The following is a 21,161-nucleotide window of genomic DNA, read 5'->3' as shown; positions in this document are numbered from 1 at the left end:
ATTTTATATATTAACATTACTTTTACATTATCATTACAATAATAATAATAATAATAATAATAATAATAATAATAATAATAACAATAATAATAATAATAATAACAGACTACAAAATCGTTTGAGATAACATTTCTATAAAATAACGAACTAAAACATAGGTTGTCATCTGGACCTGGAGTATGAAGAATTCTACATTGCTAGAATCTACACCCATTTTGTCTATTATTATTCTCATTCTGTTATTAAATGTAATCTCTGATTTTAATTATTGTGTATAGTTTTAATGTAGTGTTACTAATTTTTAATTGTAAGACTATATGTAGCTTTAAGATTTTGACAATGTCAGAAACTTGTATACAAGTCTATTGAAAAGTAATAAGTGAATATGAATATTACGTTACTTTAAGTAGCAATAGTGGCAGCAATGAAAGAACAACACATGAATATAAATTAAACATTTTACAAAAATCAAATGTACTGTACCTTTGTATCATTTGCATTAATGAATAAGAACACAAATATTTTAATGTGAACTGAATCATACCTTAAACGTTGTTGGTCGATCCTGATCCACTTTTATTTCAACAAGGTGCCCTGAAAGAGTCTTTGCTGTTAACACCAGGCCCTTGTATGGATTAGGAATCGTATTCTCACCTTCGGGTTCTTTCTTGGAAATGTCATTATCTTTATTGGCATCTTCTGACTCAGCACCTATCAAAGATAAATCAGATCAGTGCTTAAGATTAATATATATAGTAAATGTATAAATGATAGAGAAACTGTCCAATAATTACTATGATATGAATAGTTTCTATAACAGGAGTCTCGCCCCCCCCCTCTCTCTCTCTCTCTCTGAGACTTGCAGCCCTGTAAATCACGCTTCAATTTAAGTGGTAAAGCAAGAACCCCAACATTTACAAGTCCTGTTTAAGATTACACTAATACACACAGACTTATGAGTTCATGAAGTTTCATTTGTGATGTCATACACATTTTCTATTGCCAAGTACACGAATATATATGGATTTTGCGACAAATGTTGATGCTGTTACAGCAGTAAATCCATAATTGTCAGTGTTATTTTGCAAAATCACAATGAAAGCAATTACACAAAGCAAGAATTTGATAATGAATTTTTGTACTGATCTTTCAGTACAATACATTTCCATATATATATATATATATATATATATATATATATATATATGTTTTTTTTTTTTTTTCATTTTCATATATTCTACAGTCACTATCTAATTATCACCTTATTAAAACAGCTGGCTCTAAGAGGACTCAAAGAGAAATCACTCATCTGAACTACTAGCAACACTGGGAATTTTGATCGACTGCACAGGTCCATAGGAATATCAGTTACGAAAATGTGTGAATAGACAGCTTAAACCAGATGAGCAAAAAGTATGGAACATTGCTTGTAGCTTTTCTTTTTTTCATTTTATGAAGAAACTCTATATACAAAAAAGTTAAGAGGATGGAAAAGGAATATTCTGAACATGTTTTCAAAAACTATATACTTTTCACTTAAGGAGGAGTTCTAAATGGCACCATGTACTTTTCCATTTTTGGACTAAAGTCTTAAACTGTACAAAATCATATTTTTTACCATTAATAAGCAATTCTTTTGTAAAAGCTGTCTTAAATTTATTATCCCAATGAGTGTGTACATAACAAAAATAAATGCTTCAGTATATAAATGTATCACTATGGAGAATAAGGGTCCCATTGACTAAATAATCACAGACAAAAACTTAGCTTAATTCATGGCAACTTTGGTACTGTAGGGAATTAAATTTGCTGTGTTACTATGGTGGGGTATAACAAAACCTGGCAGAATATTTAGAATGTAAGAGCCCAAATAAATATTTCAGATGTTTATTATTACTATTTATTGTAAACTCTGTTTGTAACATACACCAAGTAAGTAAGTTTTCAAATGTTATTACTGCTATTCAAATTTAAGTACAACTTGATAATAGTGTGGAATATAGCTAATAAAATATACAATACTGAAAATGAAACATAGCTATTTGTTATTACTTTTACAACTAATAAAGCCTTGCATTATGTCACCTGAAAATCGAAAGTAATATGAAAAAATACATAAATACACTGGTATTAAGTTTTACTCTGCCTGCCTTCATTCTTTTACTTCATACTGAAGAACAGAACCGTAATTCATAGCCATTCCTATGATAAATGTGTGTTCACGACAATCATGTTCAGCAATCCCAGTGAATAAATTGAATCAGCCCAAAGAGAAGTTTTTGCGTTTTTCGCCATACTATTTACTTCAGGAACGTGAGTTACAATATTATATGACCTAGGCTAGTCCTAGTTGTAGCAAAAAGTATGCTTTTACTCCATTTGAATTTGCTTATAAATAGGCCATCTCTTCATTTAGGTGATCCTCTGCATCAGATTCTTCCACCTCTTCAGTTACTGTATCATAATCACTCTGACTTAGGTGACCAGACCAACCATCACTGTTGTCATTCTGATGAGTTTCAGTTTTATCTACTTCGTCAGCAATGTCACCAGAAATATTTCTTACATGATCCTGTTCAACCCAGTATGGGCAATTCGTGAAATCTACCTGTACGTGAGAGGAAGCAGCAAGTGGACTGAGAAAGCTTCCCTTCCTCACTATGCTTCAACTTGCAGCTAATTTTATACAACAGTGACAATTGGAAAATCCGACAAGCAGATGCATCAAACAAGAGCAGCAGAAATTAAATATAATAAAAAACAAAGGGTTACTCTCGAATAAATCAGAAAGCTAATACAAAGATTGTACAAGAACTGAAAATGAAAAAATATATTAGGTGAAAATGGAAAAATATAGAACAAAATGGTTTCATCATGATGAAAGAATGATAAGAAGCAGGAGTACCTACTAAAGAAGAAGACAGGAAGACCCTGTAAATGATGGTGATGTATAAAGTTTTCAAATTAATGATTCACAATGAACCTGGATATTTCAACTATTAAGACATAAAATGTTCTCAAGTAACAATGCATGAAAATGATGATACCAGGAATACAATCAATAGTTTAGTCATTCATATCCATAAAATCGAAGTCGGAATCATGAATAAACAAATTTAAAAAACTGTTCTTTGCTGAAAACCATTCACGTTTACACATTACTCCAATTTTGTTTTTAGACTATCTGAAGCAAAACATTGCTTCCAGAACTCGTAGTCTCTTCTTAAAACCTTAATTGGGTAATAATTTATGGCAATGTAGGCGGTTTATTATCACTCGTGTAGGTTTATTTTATATTCTAACGTTTGTTTTAATAATAATAATAAGTATTATTATTATTATTATTATTATTATTATTATTATTATTTAATTACCAAGATTCAACTTGAATATACTAATAGGTACAGTTGGTTCCATTTCTTCAGCTTTGCTGCCTTCTATTTCATACATGTTATTTTCAAGAATATTAAAAAGGCCTAGGCCTACTATACAAGACACAGAACAAGGTAATAATGAATAGCACAAATGAAGAACTTCAAAATTATGTGGGTATCGCGAAAACTGAATAACAGTAACATCAATATAATAAAGCATATTTTTTTGTTTCCGTTCGTAAAGAAATTTCCCTCGTGCAGAGGAAGAAATGCATTATAGGTATAAAGTGACATCAAAAACTTTTTCCTTGCATTTTTAACTATGTCCTGATTATATCTATGCAGTGTAAAATATTACCATGGCACAATAAAAATGTAAGGAAAAAGTTTTTGATGTCATTGTAGATATACTAGGTAGATTTATCGTCTTCAATTCTCCTATAAGTCATGGTGATCCTTGGCAAAAAGGAATGCATTATTACGGAATAACATTCTGTAAAACCAACTACGAGTTACACGAAACTACTGAAATACGCTAATGAAAAATAATGTATTCATTAGAGTAGAAATTTAGGTTACACTTCGGTAATCACCGTAACTAAGGAAGCCAAAATTTATATTCATTCGAGTCAGATATTTTCAGTCCGTCGTTTCAAATAGCACAGCCTCCAATTTTCTAAATGTTTATCCAATTTTGTAGGCTTTATTGCTTTCGAAATCTGACAGTCGAAACTAGAAAGAGTTTCAAACTGCAAACAAATTAAATGTGTTGTCATACCTGAAGAGGCCAGTGATAATTTTGGAGTTTCAACGGAAACGTTTATAACATTTTCCGTAATGATGTTTATGTAAGATTACGATAGCTATGGAATCTTGTGGTTTTGATAACACTATAATATAATTAACAAAATGAATTGAATTTAACGGAGGGGGGCACTATGGCCCAGCAATGCGACCTGTTAAGGTCTATTACTCTAACCCTCTGATGACGCATTCCCAAACCCACAACAGCTGACCATACTCTACGTGCCCAGGTTTCGAGCAGGCAACCACACTCGTCCCTCCATGCATCGCCAGCCGGCGTTCGGGGAATGCTACGGAATGATAACGAAATGGAGAAATAGTGACGGAATGAAGTAAATGCCTAATTTGGGGGAAAACGGGAGAACCCCCGGGAAAAACCCCAACTGCGACCTTGTCCGCCACAAGTGTCACTATGGATTGAAAAAATCCCAGACCTGACCGGGAATCGAACCCGGGCTGCCTGCGTAACAGTCTGAAGGTCTGACCAGTCACTGCAGAGGTTAATTAACGAAGATTTTTTCTAACAATATTTTTTAACCTTAATCTCGTTTTATGAACATAAGTCAACTGAAGTGAAAGATTTGAAAATAAAATTACAGACACCGTGACAGAAGAATGCTCACACGTACATAGCAGTCAGAGAACAGTGGTGAGTCATGTTCATAACCAAATCTAATGTAAATAACCACGTGACGCGTGCCTCACAACTTACAATTGTCAAGCGTAATGTGAAGTATAGTTCGCAATCAAAGTTGAAGTTTTTAGTTCTTATCATAATCGTACATGTTGCTTCTTAATGGTAATTGATACTCCGTGTTTTATTTTAAATTTTCTGTACACTTAACAATAAGTGGACGTTGAAAAGTTACAACAGACGGCGCATAATTCACAAACGTAAAAAGTATTATTACGCCGCCGCCTGTTGCTGGCTGCATATTCTTTCAATCATATAGAAACTCTTTTCATCACTCAGTTATTTAATAAGAATAAAGGTCCGCTCCCACTTAGCGAAATCGAATCGAACAGAATTTTTCTTCACAATGTATTTAAATGGAAGATAGCAGAAAGCGCCGCGTCGAATCGAACAGAACAGAATTCGGGAGTTAGAATATTCATTCCACTGCCGGAATATAATTTCTTGTTTCGAGTATGATCGTAAGTTCTGGTGAAAAGTAAATGAACCATATCCACTCTTGGTGGCTTAATTCATTTACTACTGAAAGTTATTGTTGAAATAGTAAGTATACAGAAGTCACAATTTAATATGAACGAAGAAAAATTAGTAAATCTTAATAATCTTTTGTGTGACAAAACACAAAAGTTCAGTTCAGTTCGATTCTGCTAAGTGGGAGCGTGCCTTAAGTCTACAATCCACCGAGTTTCGTGTTTATTTGCACATTGTATAAAGCACTTTTCAACCACAATTTTATTTTATTTTCCTTTAAGAATCAGAAATTCCAATAAAATATACACTTACAGTCTCTGCAATTTTACGGACTTCCAAAATATAAATGCGGAAACAGCACATCAATATTGTTGAAATGTGCTGTACCATAATGGATGCTCTGAAGAAATTCAACCTAACTTTTTTTTTGTAAGATAACTGCAATACAGTAAAACCCTGTTATACCGTGGACTCGGATATACTGCGGGTGCAATCATGCTCCCTAATATTTATGGAATATAATATATACTGTGTGTGTCTGACTTCCTGGGCCGAGAACTCCCAAGTGCAGTGGTCGTCAGCACTCGCTGAAAAGGGTAGAATGGAGGGTAAGGAAATATGCTCCGTTGTGCACAAGGGATAGGGAGACAGCATACCCGCCAGCAGCCACAAATGCACGCTAGGGCAGTGTCTTGTCCGTGGATAGTAAGAGACGCTAGCCCGAGGGTGCAATGTTCCGATGACCACTGCCCTAGTGCTTACAGCCTCGCCTCTTAGGTCTGCTCGGATCGTCACAGTAGCTGCAGCATGCGGCACGGTAGCATATTACATGTGCTGAAAACATTATCCTATGCCATTCCAGGGGTCTTTACTGTTTATAATACTGGAGATTCTAATTGCGATTACCACCATCGCTATTATCTCTGATGGCAATTTCCGAAAATATATGTCCACACTAGGTCACTCTTTGTTCAGTTTGAACAACTGTTGAATTATCATATAGCAGTGTTTCTCAAAGTATGTTGCCAGGATTCCGTGAGCCTTATATGTTTTAAATGTTATTTTATACTTAATGGATACTATAAAAATATATAAAAGCTACGAAAATATGAATCAATTTACACGTGCCAAATGGCATGTGAATCCCATCATTCTTTATCTGCAAACACCAGTAGTTGGGTCTACAGTAACATATAGTACGAGGGTTATCAAGAAAAAACGAGTCTGATTTTATTCATTTAAACTAGCCGTACCCGTGCACTCCGCTGCACCTGTTAGAAATAAATATAAAGTAATTACATAATTAAAATAGGACATTTGATCCAGGGAACATTTGTGTTTGATAGAAGGATAAATCGTTTAATATGTTAATTTAAATTGCATCCAAATAATTAAAATGCGATCATTTTGGTCCAGAGACACTCATTTGGTGCAATGACAATTCCTTTAACATGTTTCTTAATTTTTATTACATGCAACCATAGTTTAATGACGATTGACATCATTTGGATTTAATGTGTATATTTTATTTTACTTGTTATAGGTTTCCATTGAATTATGGTAATAACTTAATTTTAACCCTTGTTTTCTACGTATTCAGTAAATGGCGCTTGGCCCACTATGGTTCTGAACCCTTCAAATAACTTAAATTATATTATATAATATTACATATTATATTATATCAGAAGTTACTGTAATAACATTATAGCATTATGTCCATCTAGAGAAACTATACTTTCCAATGGTGAAATAATAATTAATTATACAAATCGGTTAATTTAGCTTCCGATATTACTTCATACAAACACAGAAACATTCTCTGTAGGCTATCTTTCATAGCTTTCGATTGTTGCTGTCCATGGCCCCTTATATACGAAGTCATTTGTTTTTTATTTCATTATACGGCCTTAGATGGCAGTTATTTTAATTTTAAAACTCATTTATCTCATTAAATATCAGTCCTATCAAACTTTTTCAAGGAATAAAACTTATCGCAAATTATTTTTAAAGGAACTTTTGTTATGTAACTTTTTCACAAAAATCAATAATAAGCGAGATATTTCGATTTATTTAATTCAGGCCCCCTTGTAACTCCCCTTTTAAATAATGTATTTTGAATGTCATATAGCCTAAAATCTAAGTTACAACGAACTTAACTTATATTCCAATTTTCATCGAAATCCGTTCAGCCATTATCGCGTGAAAAGGTAACAAACATACAGACAGACAGACATACATACAAACAAAAATTTCAAAAAAGCGATTTTCGGTTTCAGGGTGGTCAATTCTATATGTTAGGACCAATTATTTTTGGAAAATCGAAAATTACCAGAAAAATTTCGGCTACAGATTTATTATTAGTATAGATAAGCATGCATTAACATTCGTGAGTTGTGGTAATAAAGAGGTCTAACCCTGAACAAGGTCAACACTCAGGTTTTCTGTTCTTTCGAACAAATTAGCAGGCGACACCCTGCAAATGATGCAGGAAACTTCGGGAGCCCGCACACCAACGAAACATTTTTGTTTTTTAATTTTAGTACGTTATTTTACGTCGCTTCATCAACATCTTAGGTTATTTAGCGTCTGAATGAGATGAAGGTGATAATGCCAGTGAAATGAGTCCAGGGTCCAGCACCGAAAGTTACCCAGCATTTGCTCATATTGGGTTGAGGAAAAACCCCGGAAAAACTTCAACGAGGTAACGTGCCCCAACTGGGAATCGAACCCAGGCCACCTGATTTCGCGGCCAGACGCGCTAACCGTTACTCCACAGGTGTGGACTCCAACGAAACATTTGCATCAAGCTTGCATGAGGTAAAACGTACACGCATCTCGTAAGCTCGACACAAGTAAATAGATGGAATCCCGCAGACTGAAGATGCATAAACAGAACATGCATTATCCATGAATCATGCTTGCATGATGGAGCTCAACACGCCGAGCTTTTGCATTACATGCCATTCAAGTTCGAGTAGAACAATGAATGATTCTGGTGTTAATATTGAGTTTGTGCAGATAGTGAAGAAATATCCTATACTTTATAATTACACATTAAGTATTCGAAATAAAGTGGAAACTGAAAGACATGGAAAGAAGAGAAACTATATTCAACATGCCAGATAATAAACATTATACTATTTTTTAATTTTCTGTTTAATTAAATTGGTGTTATATCATGTATATAACCAGTTTTTGACGATAACTATAGTAATATACATATATGCATTCTACAAGTATTAAAATATTAAATGATTCAGAGATTTGAATATTTATAGCAGTTGACAATATGCCTGAATTTATAATTTTCATACCGTATCTATTTATGATACATAGCTGACTTCAGACACATTGAGATATCTTCCCTCATGGAATAGTTTGTAAGCAATTCTCGAATTATTTCCCTTCATATTTTACTTGTCTAATACCAAATAATGGACAGTCTCAGGGTAAAAGGTGATGTCACTTTTTTTTTTCTCCCGGTTTATGTCAAAAGACTATAGTATTTTGAAAGGTGCATATTTGAGTAAAAGGGAATAATTGAAAAGTTATATTAAGAGATTGAAAATAAGTCTGTGAAAAAGAAAAATATAATTAGTTAATTGACAATGTGATATACTCCGAGTAAAAAGGAATAAAATGACTTGTTTCCTTTTACCCTGAAAAGTTTTATTTTGTAATATGCAAAGCATATGTTATGACTTATTCCCTATTAATTATTTTTAATATTTTATGCTCGACCATGCCGAAATGTAGTAATTATACACCTGGTAGCAGTCCTTTAATGCATGTCATTAAAGTACACCTACTCATTAAAGTACAGGTGTTCAGCCAATGACAAGTCAGCTTTGTACAGTTATAAAACCGCAAGTATCGATTATTCTTGGATATGCAATTGAAAGAGAATTAGCGAAAAGTCACGGAGGCTGGAAATCCAATACTGTCGCAGAAGGTTATGTTCTGTTACTATAATAATTAGCGTTAATTGTAAATAATAGTCAAATAAATTCAATTTGTCATCTCGTTTTTCAATGTCGAATTCAATAATCAATGTTATATCAAGTTTAACGGGATTACATCAAGGTCAATGACATTATTGTTCCTCGGAAAAAATCAATACTTTCGCGTCTGCGCACATCTCACAATTCACGACCTAGAACAAGGTCACTTCCGATCTTGTCAGATACAAATAAAATGTATACATCTGAATAATTTCAAGTTAGAAATATGATCGAGCATAAAAAGTCGTATGAAACTTTCCTATAATGGTAATTAAGACGCTCGTATGAATATTATGAAACTCGCTTGTGCTCATTTCATAAACATCCATACTTGCATCTTAATTACTATCATTATAGGCTCGTTGCATAATGTACTATTATATGTTTACGGTATATCATAATTTTATGTTCACTATGCTGGCCCATATTTTTCTCTTAATTCTTGTGTTGGCTAAAGTGGCATTATCAACAATGCAAGTAATCTTTAAAGTGGTATTTAATTTAATTTATTACTGCTGAGGTATTTTTGTAGGAATAGGTAAATAAGACCGAATAGAAGTCACAGGCTCAGCCAGCTGAGGTGCTTGTCTGCCAATCCAGAGTTGTGCTCGGGTGTGGGTTTGATTCCTGCTTGAACTGATTACCTGGTTAGGTTTTTTCCGAGGTTTTCCCCAATCGTAAGGTATATGTCAGGTAATCTATGGCGAATCCTTGGCCTTATGTCACCAAATACCATCTCGCCATCACCAATCACATTGATGCTAAATAACCTACTAATTGATACAGCATCGTTAAATAACCAAGTAAAAAAAAAAAAAGACAATAGGAAACATTTTGGAGAACAGGAAAGGTTTACGTAACTGAAAGTGGAAAAGAGATCAGGACAAGTTACTTCACTAGGCTAACTATCTGTCGTCTGAACTGTAAAGAGAAAATTTGTGAAGAAAAGCAGGAAAGTTTATTCGATATTTATTGGAAAATGACTAAAAAATAAAAAAACTACAAGTTACTTATCAATATCATATTCCAGTAGAAGGAAAAAGTGTCAAAATATGCAAATTATGTTTTTTCTTAACAAGACACGAAAATGGTGTGTGGATAAGTTTCAGGGCTTCTACCGTGTTGTCTTGGTGTTGGTGGCTGACGTTTCGACCACTGTGTTGTGGTCATCTTCAGAGCAATTGTTGGATAAGGAAATAGTCTGCGAGCTGGTATATATATAGTAATCTCGATGGGGGGAGTACTTGCGGTGATAGGTCATAGGTTCTCCTTCTGGCATCTGATTGGTCCTACGTTGTCCAATCCGGTTGAGGTCTGTATGAAGGGGAGTATTCATATTAAATACTGGCCCTCATAAGGTCCGACACAGTGACCTTGATACCATGCCCGATGTCCGGATGAATACTCCCCTTCATACAGACCTCAACCGGATTGGACAATGTAGGACCAATCAGATGCCAGAAGGAGAACCTACGACCTATCACTGCAAGTACTCCCCCCATCGAGACTACTATATATATATATATATATATATATATATATATATACCAGCTCACAGACTATTTCCTTATCCAACAACTGCTCTGAAGATGACCACAACACGGCGGTCGAAATGTCAGCCACCAACACCAAGACAACGTGGTAGAAGCCCTGAAGCTTATCCACACACCATGTACACCAGCCGCGGAAGCCTACGCGAACACAAGACACGAAAATGTTTGTGGATTCTTTGTCAACAAAGCAAAAATTCCCAGAAACATGGTAACTCAAGATTAGTGAGGTAAAATAAAATGAGTCAGTATAAAATAAAGAACACTCATGATTTTTCAATTATTTGCCATTAAATGAGAGCCAATACTGTCAAAATGACAGCTGTAACAAAATATTTACCAACATTATATGACAGCAGAATGAAGTGTGATTGTGATTATGGTAAGATCGAAAAATTAAAGAAAGATATCACATGCCCATCACTCAGCCTGACGACTGGTCACAATAATAGGATTAGCTGCCAATAGGAATCCTTAATGTAGAACTCAATGAATTACAGGATTAAACCACCATTGCCTATGTACAATCCTCCTCCTTCTCCTGACCTAATTAGAATTATTGAAAAAGACGTGAAACTATGAAACAAGAATGAGAATCAGATGCAAGTTCATGAAATCGGCTAGAAATAAGGGTCATTTTGCTCAAATTTAAGAAGATAAATTGAAAACAAACGTAAAGTACTATCATCTGGAGTTATGTCAGGATAACATAAGTCATCCGTAATTTGAAGTAAAAACGCAACCAGACAAAAACAGAGGGAGATCAATGAATACATAATGACAGAGAGAGCATCAAGAACAAATGGGATGAGGACAAAGAATCAAGGACAGAAGGGAAGACGAAGAGAAGGAACACATGCGAAAAGGCGCAAATATAGAGCAGCAGACTTCAAAGTAGATCAGCAGAAGTAATATAGAAGAAGAAGGGGAAGGAACAGTGAAGCATAGTGTGGAAATCAACGAAGAAAACGTAGGGCAATGGTTTTGTTTAATTTCGAAGAATGGCACAAAGCAACTGTTAGAATCCGAACATGACAAAAGGCAGAGAGCTGAAATTGATGAATTAACTATCATGGTAAACAGAAGGCAGACGTAGAAAGAGGACATCGAATAAGAAAGGAATAGTAGCAACAGAAAAAAATATGTGTCAATGTTAGCAGATAAGAAGAAGCACACTAAAAAGAAGTGCCATAAGTGGAACAGGAACATAAAAATTCATGAGTATGAGGAAGAGAAAATTTTGAGTGAAATGGCGGGTGAGTGAAGTGAAGGATAATGAGACAGTGACTGCGAGATATGTGGAACAGATTAGTAAGTGTTATGAAGCAGCATTGTGAGAGAGTAAGAATATGTTTAAGAGGGGTAGTGGAGAAATGAAAGTGAGTGCAAATAGGGAGGGTGATCCCAAAGAAGATTATCATAAGTGTCACAGGGATAGGAATGTACAGGGTGTCCACATGAAATCTTTACAACTTCAGATGTAAATAAATTATTGAGACAAGATATCTGGAAGCAGTTTTCTGCATGTATGACTTGAGGCTTTCCCGGCATTTGATATAGAATAACTCTTCTCGGGTTCTCAGCCAGGTGAGTTGGAGATTAGCTTCCAAGCTTTTGACGGCTAGCTCTGCCATCTTCTTCGACGAAGAGCTTGGAAGCTAATCTCCAACTCACCTGGCTGAGAACCCGAGAAGAGTTATTCTAGTTTTCTGCATGTTAATCAGAAACTGTCGAAGTTTTTATGACAAAATCAATACACCTCTACATGTGCACCGTTAGTTACATGTAGCACATCAAGCCAATACTCGATTTCCTGCCATATTCGCTAAAGAATTTGGACAACGGCTGCTTCATCACTGAAGACAATATGCTGAAGGAATCCTTCTAGCCAGCATGCTGACAGCAAATGCTGAGCAGCATGGACGATCATCTAGCTGAAGAGCTTGCACTAGTTGTACTTGTACACGTACAGCCTCAGATTCTTGTGAAGGACTTTGTGAACAGTCAAACGCAGCAAGTTGAAATCTTTGGCAGCAATGCGAATGGGCTTACAAGGGCTTCGGACAAATGCACCTTGCACACGTTCAATGTCCTCCACACTTGCACTTTGCCCCCCCACTGCCCTTTTGCCACAGCACACTCCGAGTCTCCATAAATTTTCAGTGCCATTCCCAGATTGTTGGCCATGATGACGGTTCTCTTCCATATTGGGTCCGGATGTGATGTTGCACCTGTCTCAATAAACCAGGTACACTTTGTACCATCTCCTGAGGTGTTCACATCTTCTTAACTGTCAGATTTCAGATTTCACCAAAATTCACACTTGCAGCCAAAAAACGCATTTAAACAATCTAACAAAATTCCCATAAAAACTTTGACAGTTTCTAATTAACATTCAGAAAACCACATCCAGATATCGTGTCTCAATAATTTGTTATTTACATCTGCAGTTGTAAAAGTTACATGTAGGCACCATGCATAAGAGTGATAGCGTAAAGGATGATTTAATGATGAAAGATTATAATTTTCTGTTGACAACATTTTGTGTAGTTTAATTTTGAAGTTGTGTGCCACCAAACAGATTAGCAAAAATGCAAAGTTCATTTACCAAAATGCAGCTTCGTGCTGTCATTAAATATTTCGTAAAAAAGGGAATGAGTCCAACAAAATTAAAGTAAGTATTCCTAGTACTAACCTCAACCTCGACCCATGCCTCCCCACCAGCTTCAACTGCCTTATCTAATTATTTCATAAACATTTTAGTGATGTTCTTTACCCATGTGCAATACTGTACTCTGGGTATAATTGTATAGATTAATATCTGCATTTACCTGAAATTAGACTGCAAAGCCGTGATGTATAGTTTTCACAATCAGTTGACATTGAATCACACAGTGGAAGAGCAATTATTACACAATATACACAAGTTTTTCAGTTCGGTAATTCACCTGGCTCTTCAGTCTTCACTGCAGTCAGTTTCATAAATAATTTTACACTCTTACCATGAAATTTAAAACAATAAAAATGTATTTTAAACATTGCAACATTAAAACGCACTCATTAAGGAAATTTCCTATTAATACTTGTACAAGAGTTCTATTCTTCTACGTTTTTTGACAAACAAATCAATCATTTCATTATGAAAATTAGGTTTATTTTTCAAGGATGAAAGAAATGCCTTTTCAATGGACAACAGTGACAACGCAGATAGCCTATTTTCAGCCTGATAATTGCGCAAATAGGTCCTAATTCCCTTTAAAGTTGAAAACGATCTTTCACTAGAGGCACTTGTAGCTGGAATTGTAACTGCAAGGCTAACTAGTTTATACATTTGTGGTAAGACATCACTAAGATCTCCTAATGCAAGTACTTGAGCATTTCATGCACACTATCCAGAAAGAACTGGAAGTTCCAATAAATCGCTGAAAGTTCACTCCTCAGCCTTCGAAATTCAAAATATTGGCCATAAGATGTCTTAAGACATTCAAATTATTGCTCGGGAAACTTTGCAGAAAACTCTTTGAAATCTTGACGAGTTCAAGAGTGCAAGGAAATTAAGTTGCTGTATATCTGAAAATTTGTGATTCAGTTTACATTTGATAGTGTCAATCACCTCAAAGTAACGTCTTCTATATGCGTCTTTCCCCCCCCCCCCCGGAACATTTTCAACTCTTTGCCTTTTGCTACATTGTTCTTCAGAGCGATCTTGTTTTGTCACTTCTGACCAAAAAGTGTCATATTCACAATCACTTCTCATTTTAGCCAGGTAACTTTTAAGCAGTAGCCTACATCTGACATCCTTCTTTGCAAAATTTCGAAAATCAAATCAGCTTGAGGAAGAAGAGAACCATATAATTTTAGCATGAAATCGAAATCAAAGTCCTGAAGAGTAGAGAGGAAACCTTTTGCATCATTGTAGCTTTTGACATCCCATTAATCTTTATGTTCAGTTATGTGCCTGAAAAGTCCTGTGAGTCCCTCCTTATGTTCCACAACTGTACAGATCAATCTACCTTATAGGTGCTACAGATAGAAATCATTTTCTTAATTCTTGATCCAGAGCAGAAGTTCGTTTGCTTGATTTGGAGAAGTAAAAGCAGAGTCCTGATAATGTCATGAAGAATATTTTACACTGTTTTATGTGATCAACACTGTTTTCAAGATCAAATTCAGTTTGCATCCATGTATCCCACATATTGTCTGACTTATGAACGACTTAAGATGGGAGATCACCACATACAGTTGCTGTAAACATGAGACTTACTGAGGACTTTGATCTAGATGTGAAACTTGTATACCTTTAGGGTGAGTCATCTATGTTTTTTTTACTGAAAATAGACAACTCAGCATTTTATTGGATCACTAAGAATATTAGAACTTTCTTCTTTTTATAAATGCTTATGAAGGAAGCACATGGTTAGGTTGTAATGATAAATTTTAATACTGATACTGTATTATGTCTACTTATTTTGAAGTGTCTGTGATGTTAATGCTCGAAGTACAACCACTACAATGCATTTACAAGAACTCTCCAGCACAATGCACATGAGAAGCTGCAGAGTTAACCCAAAGGAACTGCAAGCAGTAGTGATTTCTTTCTTAAGTGTTCCAAATTCTGCAGCCTCTGTGCATACATTTTGCCTTATAAAGTAACCCACATGTCCAACTATTCTTAGTATCGGTAACTTAACACTGTTTGTTCTTTCAACTTAACAAATCATATCCAACCAACAATGAAATTGACAGGAGAGTCAGAACAATGTGAGTGTACCTTACCTATTGAGCTAGTGTGTCAGGCACACTAATACCTTATACATTTCATACCTGATTGTGGGCGCTGTTTTTATAGAATTGGCCAAGAGAAACTGCAGGATTGGATAACATTGCATAAAGAAGGCACTGTTGACTTAACAAGTATATTGGAATAAGTACAGTCAGAATTTCAAGTTAAAGATAACGTCAATTTTATAACAATTATTAAGCTGATGTATGTTGTCATTGGCTACTTAATGAATGTGATGAAGTTAACAGCCATTAACAATTTCATTACTAATGTACTCAAAGTCTTCAAATGCAATATTTGAGGATATAGCAACATGTTGAATTGTTGGAAATGAAACTACGTTAAATTAAAGAGTTGTGTACTTTAATCCAATGAATTTCTTTCAGTTATTTCAATGCATTACTTCTAACATGATCAGATGGGAAAAGAGGGAAAGAAACATTCAAATATGGAAAGTACATAATGTCTGATGTCTATAAGTCTGAAACTACAAAATTGTATGTTTCGAGATTCAGCACATTCATACATCAATTTCTACACACAGTAAAACCCCGATAAGACGCTGTTCAAGGGACCAGGTGTAAACCGCATATTAACTGGGACTGTGTATTAGGCGGGTATACTAATTTTGACTTATATACAGTATTTATTAGCATTTTTCTTTGTTGAAATACATGATTCATGAAAGGTAATACAGTATTACTCCATTATGTAATTACTGTACTGTACGTCAAAGACATTTACAATATGTACTGTACTTAATTCTTTCGAAAAAAAGAAAAAGTTATAGTTGTTTGCCATTGCGTGTTCTCCAAGTCCTCATGTTTACCACACTTCAGTTTCCTGCGCTTACATCCCCCCCGACATCGCAGCTGTAGTGATTGTTTCGCGATTTTTTATAATCATTCTTAATGTCGATGATGGGATTCCTAATGAATCAGAGAGTTGGTTCTGAGTAAAAGTACTGTTCTCATCGTACTTTCGTAAGATTTCCAATTTTTTCGACACAGAAAGCACTTTTCGTTTAACACTCATTGTAATCACATTCACAGACACTTCAATACACTAAAGAATAACAAACTGCTCAGCAAAAATTTCCAGAATTTTATTACGGCCGAGTGAGGAATGCTGTTTGAGAGAGGGGGTTAGCAAGAGGGTGAGGTATTGTAACTGTACAGTATGTAGGCTTTAACCACGCAGATAAGGAGTTGAATAAGAGAGCGTAAAAAGAGGGTGGGGTACACTAAGGTGTGAAGTATGAAGGTTTAAATGCGCAGGTAAAGGGTCGAATACCAATACTTTTCAGGTTAATGGCACCAGTGAGTTAAGTGACCAAGATGTTTCATTGCTGTTACAGTACATTGCTGAAAATTACATCGAAAATATTCCACAAAATCAGCGTATTATGCGGGACTTGAGCGCAACAAACGGGGTATTTTATAAAGGCGTTATATACGAAATGTTCAGGGACCAGACAAAAAAAAGCGTATTACACGGGATAGCGCAATAAGCGGGCGCATCTTATCGAGGTTTTACTGTACTCTGCATTATAATGAACAGAAACATCCTAGTTGACAAATATTTATGAAGAAGTAACGTAACTCTGTATACTTACCTGAAGCAGCCTGTGGATCTTTGTTGATTTTATTTGCTTCTCCTTGTTTCTCACTCGAAGGCAGATAAGCCTGTGTAAATAGTGAACAAAAACACACTTCATTTTGAAAAGTCAGCTACATTTAAAATAAAAGTTAATATAATTTAATTAAATCATGGTGTTCTGTTCAATGAAAACAAGTTCAACATGGTCAGCAAATCCCACTAAAACTGTAATATATTTTTACAGTACATTTTTTTAAATTATTTTCATGATGTAGATAATAATAATAATAATAATAATAATAATAATAATAGTAATAATAATAATGCAGGAGTTGAGGCTTTTCCGGCATTGGATATGGAATAATACTTCTCAGGTACTCAGCCAGGTGAGTTGGATAGTTGCTTCCAAGCTTCAATTCCTAAAGAAGATGGCAGAGCTAGTCATTGAAAGCATGGAAGCAACTATCCAACTCACCTGGATGAGGACCCGAGAAGAATTATTCCAATAATAATAATAATAATAATAATAATAATAATAATAATAATAATAATAATAATAATAATAATAATAATAACAGGGTTGCAGAGTCAGTACACAAAACTTCTAACATCAACTCTTATCGAAATATCCCACGTAACCACAATGATAAACCTACTAGAATAACAAATGATATCATGAAACATTAGACTAGGGATGTCATTCACTGTGCATAAGTGTCCAACCGCACACCGTGCATTTAAATTGCACAGGAAGCACATCGTTTGTTGTGAAGAACGAGGAAAGGGAGGATTGATATCTTCATAACATAAAGTCACGATACAGGCAAGCAAAAAATCGCACAATAAGTTCCATTCCGATTGAGCTACTGATTTCTTATGCATAGAACGTGGATGTGATGTTATATACTTATTATGCAAAGTGTGTGTGTCTATATATATATATATATATATATATATATATACTGTTATTAAGAGTAGTAGTATCAAACGACAGTACGAAATATTTTATGCCAATAAATATACAGATGTCGAGGAAGACAACATTGTTAGCTTTTACTATAAATCATTAAATCCTGTAGAGTACCCACAACTTTTAAAATTTGCAGCTCAAATTATTTCTTTGTTGGATAGTATGTATGTGAGCAGTTCCTTTCATTAACAAAACTAACAAAGCCATGTTTAAGATCAAGATTATTCAATGACAATATGTCGGTGATATTCCGTTTTGCTGTTGCAAATAACGTATTCCCAGACATACCCAGGTTCATTCCAGAACCCAATAGAATATATCATTTTGAATTTGATGAGGCTTCGTCAATTACAACTGATGATTTTGAAACAGTACACTGCTAGATTAAACAGACACATTTAATACTGCAGAAGTTTTACATTTAGTACGTTCGATAATAATATGGACTCACACTTGTATAAGAAACAGTGGAGCATCATGGCGGTGTGAGCTCAACATTTTGCTGTAAGATGAAACACCTAGTCTCAGTACGAAGGAAGTAGTAAGTGAGAATGTGACACAAGATGCAAATGACTGTTGACAAGTGCATACATGGTGCAATGGAGGGTGATGCACATGGTAAAAAGTGGACTGCATGGTTTCTCTGGAAAGAGAGACAATCTGTGGCACAAGTTCACAGGCGACTAGTGGCTATATGTGGTGAGCAAGTGCCTGTGTGAAGCATCGTATTTAATTGAATTAGGAACTTCAACAAGGAAAATCAAAGTGTAGTGAAAAGAGTACGCAATGGTAGACCAGCCACAGTACAGCAGGTGTCCAACTTGATACTGAAAAATCAAAGCATTACCTTCGATGAGCTACAATGTAAAATTCGTGTTCTCAGAGGAACTCTACACATGATAGTGCATGACGGTTTGTAACTGACTGCATGAAGTTTGTGCTCAGTGGGTGCCCCAATGAAGACCGTGAAATTTTCTTCCTGTGACTGGCGATGAGTCTGTATTACTGTTTGAGACAACAGAGAAGAAAAGACAATCCATGGAGTGGAAACACCTGGATAGCTCACTTCCGAAAAAGCAACACCCTGTTTTACACAGAAGAAGCAAATGGCCATAATGTTTTGGGATGTTTCCAGAATATTCTTCATCAAATGGCTTCCGAACTGGCAGACAATAAACAGTGCCATGTACTGTGATATTCTGACTACAATGAAATGCACAATTCAACAGCGAAACAAAGGAGAATGGCCGCTCAAAGTGCTTCTACAGCACGACAATACCAGACCACACACCAGAGAGCAATCGTGTGACACTTTCGCATCAATTGGATTCCAAGCTTTGTCGCAACTGATTTGGCCCCGTGGACTACGCACACTTCGATAAGATAAAAGAGAACCTGCATGGTCGACAATTTGCCAGCTATGAGGAATTACAACAGGCTGGCTATGAGTGGGTTCGCAGTACTCCTAAAGAATGGTTTGCTGCAGCCATCCACAAACTTCTTGTGAAATTGGAATGCTGTATCCAGTTGGGTGTGGATTATCTCTCAATTTACGCATTTGCGCCCAAATTGTTATTAATGGCCAAGTCCAAACCATTAATGAAGGACCCAAGTATATGTAGTTCTGTAAATGTACTCTTCTCTGAAGATATTGACTATTACATAATTAATTTTCCATTCTAAATACAACATATGACATGTGATAAATAAAATAATATTCAAATAGTCAAAACTGTTCTACTACAAAACGTTGTAAGTTGATCCGTAATTTGCTCATCCCTTTTTTGTGCTGTGGCCGACACAAGCAGACCACTCTTACCAGGTAGCACACTGCTGCACGTTGCCACACGCCAAGATTGTTTCATGTGCTCTTTTCTTGACATCTCTGCATTAGACTTATAAAGGCTATTGTAGTCTGCAGGAGAAATCAGCTCGAAATGCTGCACTCAAAACTCATTATTTTTTTTAGTTGGTTATTTAACGACGCTGTATCAACTACTCGGTTATTTAGCGTCGATGAGATTGGCGATATCAAGATGAGTCATTCCATGTCAAACCGGACAAATTTAAAGGAATTTTAACCTTGATGTTTTTTTATTTCTGTCAAACTTTTTTATTCGATTGAAAGAACAAAAATAAAGTATACGTATAATTTTATTTTCATAAAACTTGATTCTTTCGAAAAGTATTTAAATTCAAAATTTATGTAATAGCGTGCGCACTGTTATATATAAACGGTAATATCTCCATTACTAATTAACGCAATTTATTCAAATTCGGCTCATTTTAAAGCTCATAACATATACTCTTAGTACATCTGGCCTTCGATTACATAAAAATTTATATTGTATTTTTTTCTCGAAAATATATTTTTAAAATGCCTTTTTTTTTTTTAAGTTCGGAAACTTTTTTCGGAATATAAAAAATATCACTGAATTTCTTAGTTTCTCAACTATACGCGTACAAAATTTCAGAATGGGATATCCATAAATGAATTTGCAATAAATTAACTTAGCCAGCCAGGCGCACGCTGTTGAGTAGGAGCGTCACTGTAAGACCGCGTCGCTATGTATGGATACGTGTGTACACACGTGTCAGTATGTTATACACCATAAAGTCGACTTACGAAATATTTAAACACTTTTGGAACACAATTATTAACGTAAAATTCCACAAAATTAACTTAAAACACACAAAAACAAGTCAATCGGCTTGGGTAACTGAAACGTAGACTACTTTTAAGCAACTCAGATAAATACACGTTTACTTTCGTGGGACAATGAATAATCTTTAACTAGTGCTTCAGATTTTGAGACCGGTATGAAAGCATGTAGTGTTCTCTTGCTACTTACTGCTTTTGCCCTCTTATATCGAGACTGCAGTAAGTCACATTCATTTTTATGTTCATCATTGGT

The 21,161-nt window shown here is 35.2% G+C and overlaps 1 protein-coding gene across 1 annotated transcript in view; it reads right to left on the bottom strand.

Moving 5' to 3' along the window:
• Nucleotides 1-21,161, bottom strand: part of LOC138703635 (PC4 and SFRS1-interacting protein-like) — a 103,045-nt gene that overhangs the window by 21,834 nt on the left and 60,050 nt on the right. The window contains exons 8-9 of the mRNA XM_069831691.1: nucleotides 17,293-17,362; nucleotides 545-711 (exon numbers count right to left, since the gene is read on the bottom strand). Of these exons, the coding sequence (XP_069687792.1) occupies nucleotides 545-711; nucleotides 17,293-17,362 (237 nt within the window). The remainder of the gene's footprint in view (nucleotides 1-544; nucleotides 712-17,292; nucleotides 17,363-21,161) is intronic.

The sequence above is a fragment of the Periplaneta americana genome, chromosome 1 (assembly GCF_040183065.1).
Source record: "Periplaneta americana isolate PAMFEO1 chromosome 1, P.americana_PAMFEO1_priV1, whole genome shotgun sequence".
Classification (NCBI taxonomy): Eukaryota; Metazoa; Arthropoda; class Insecta; order Blattodea; family Blattidae; genus Periplaneta; species Periplaneta americana.
This window is presented reverse-complemented; position numbering and strand designations above follow the sequence as displayed.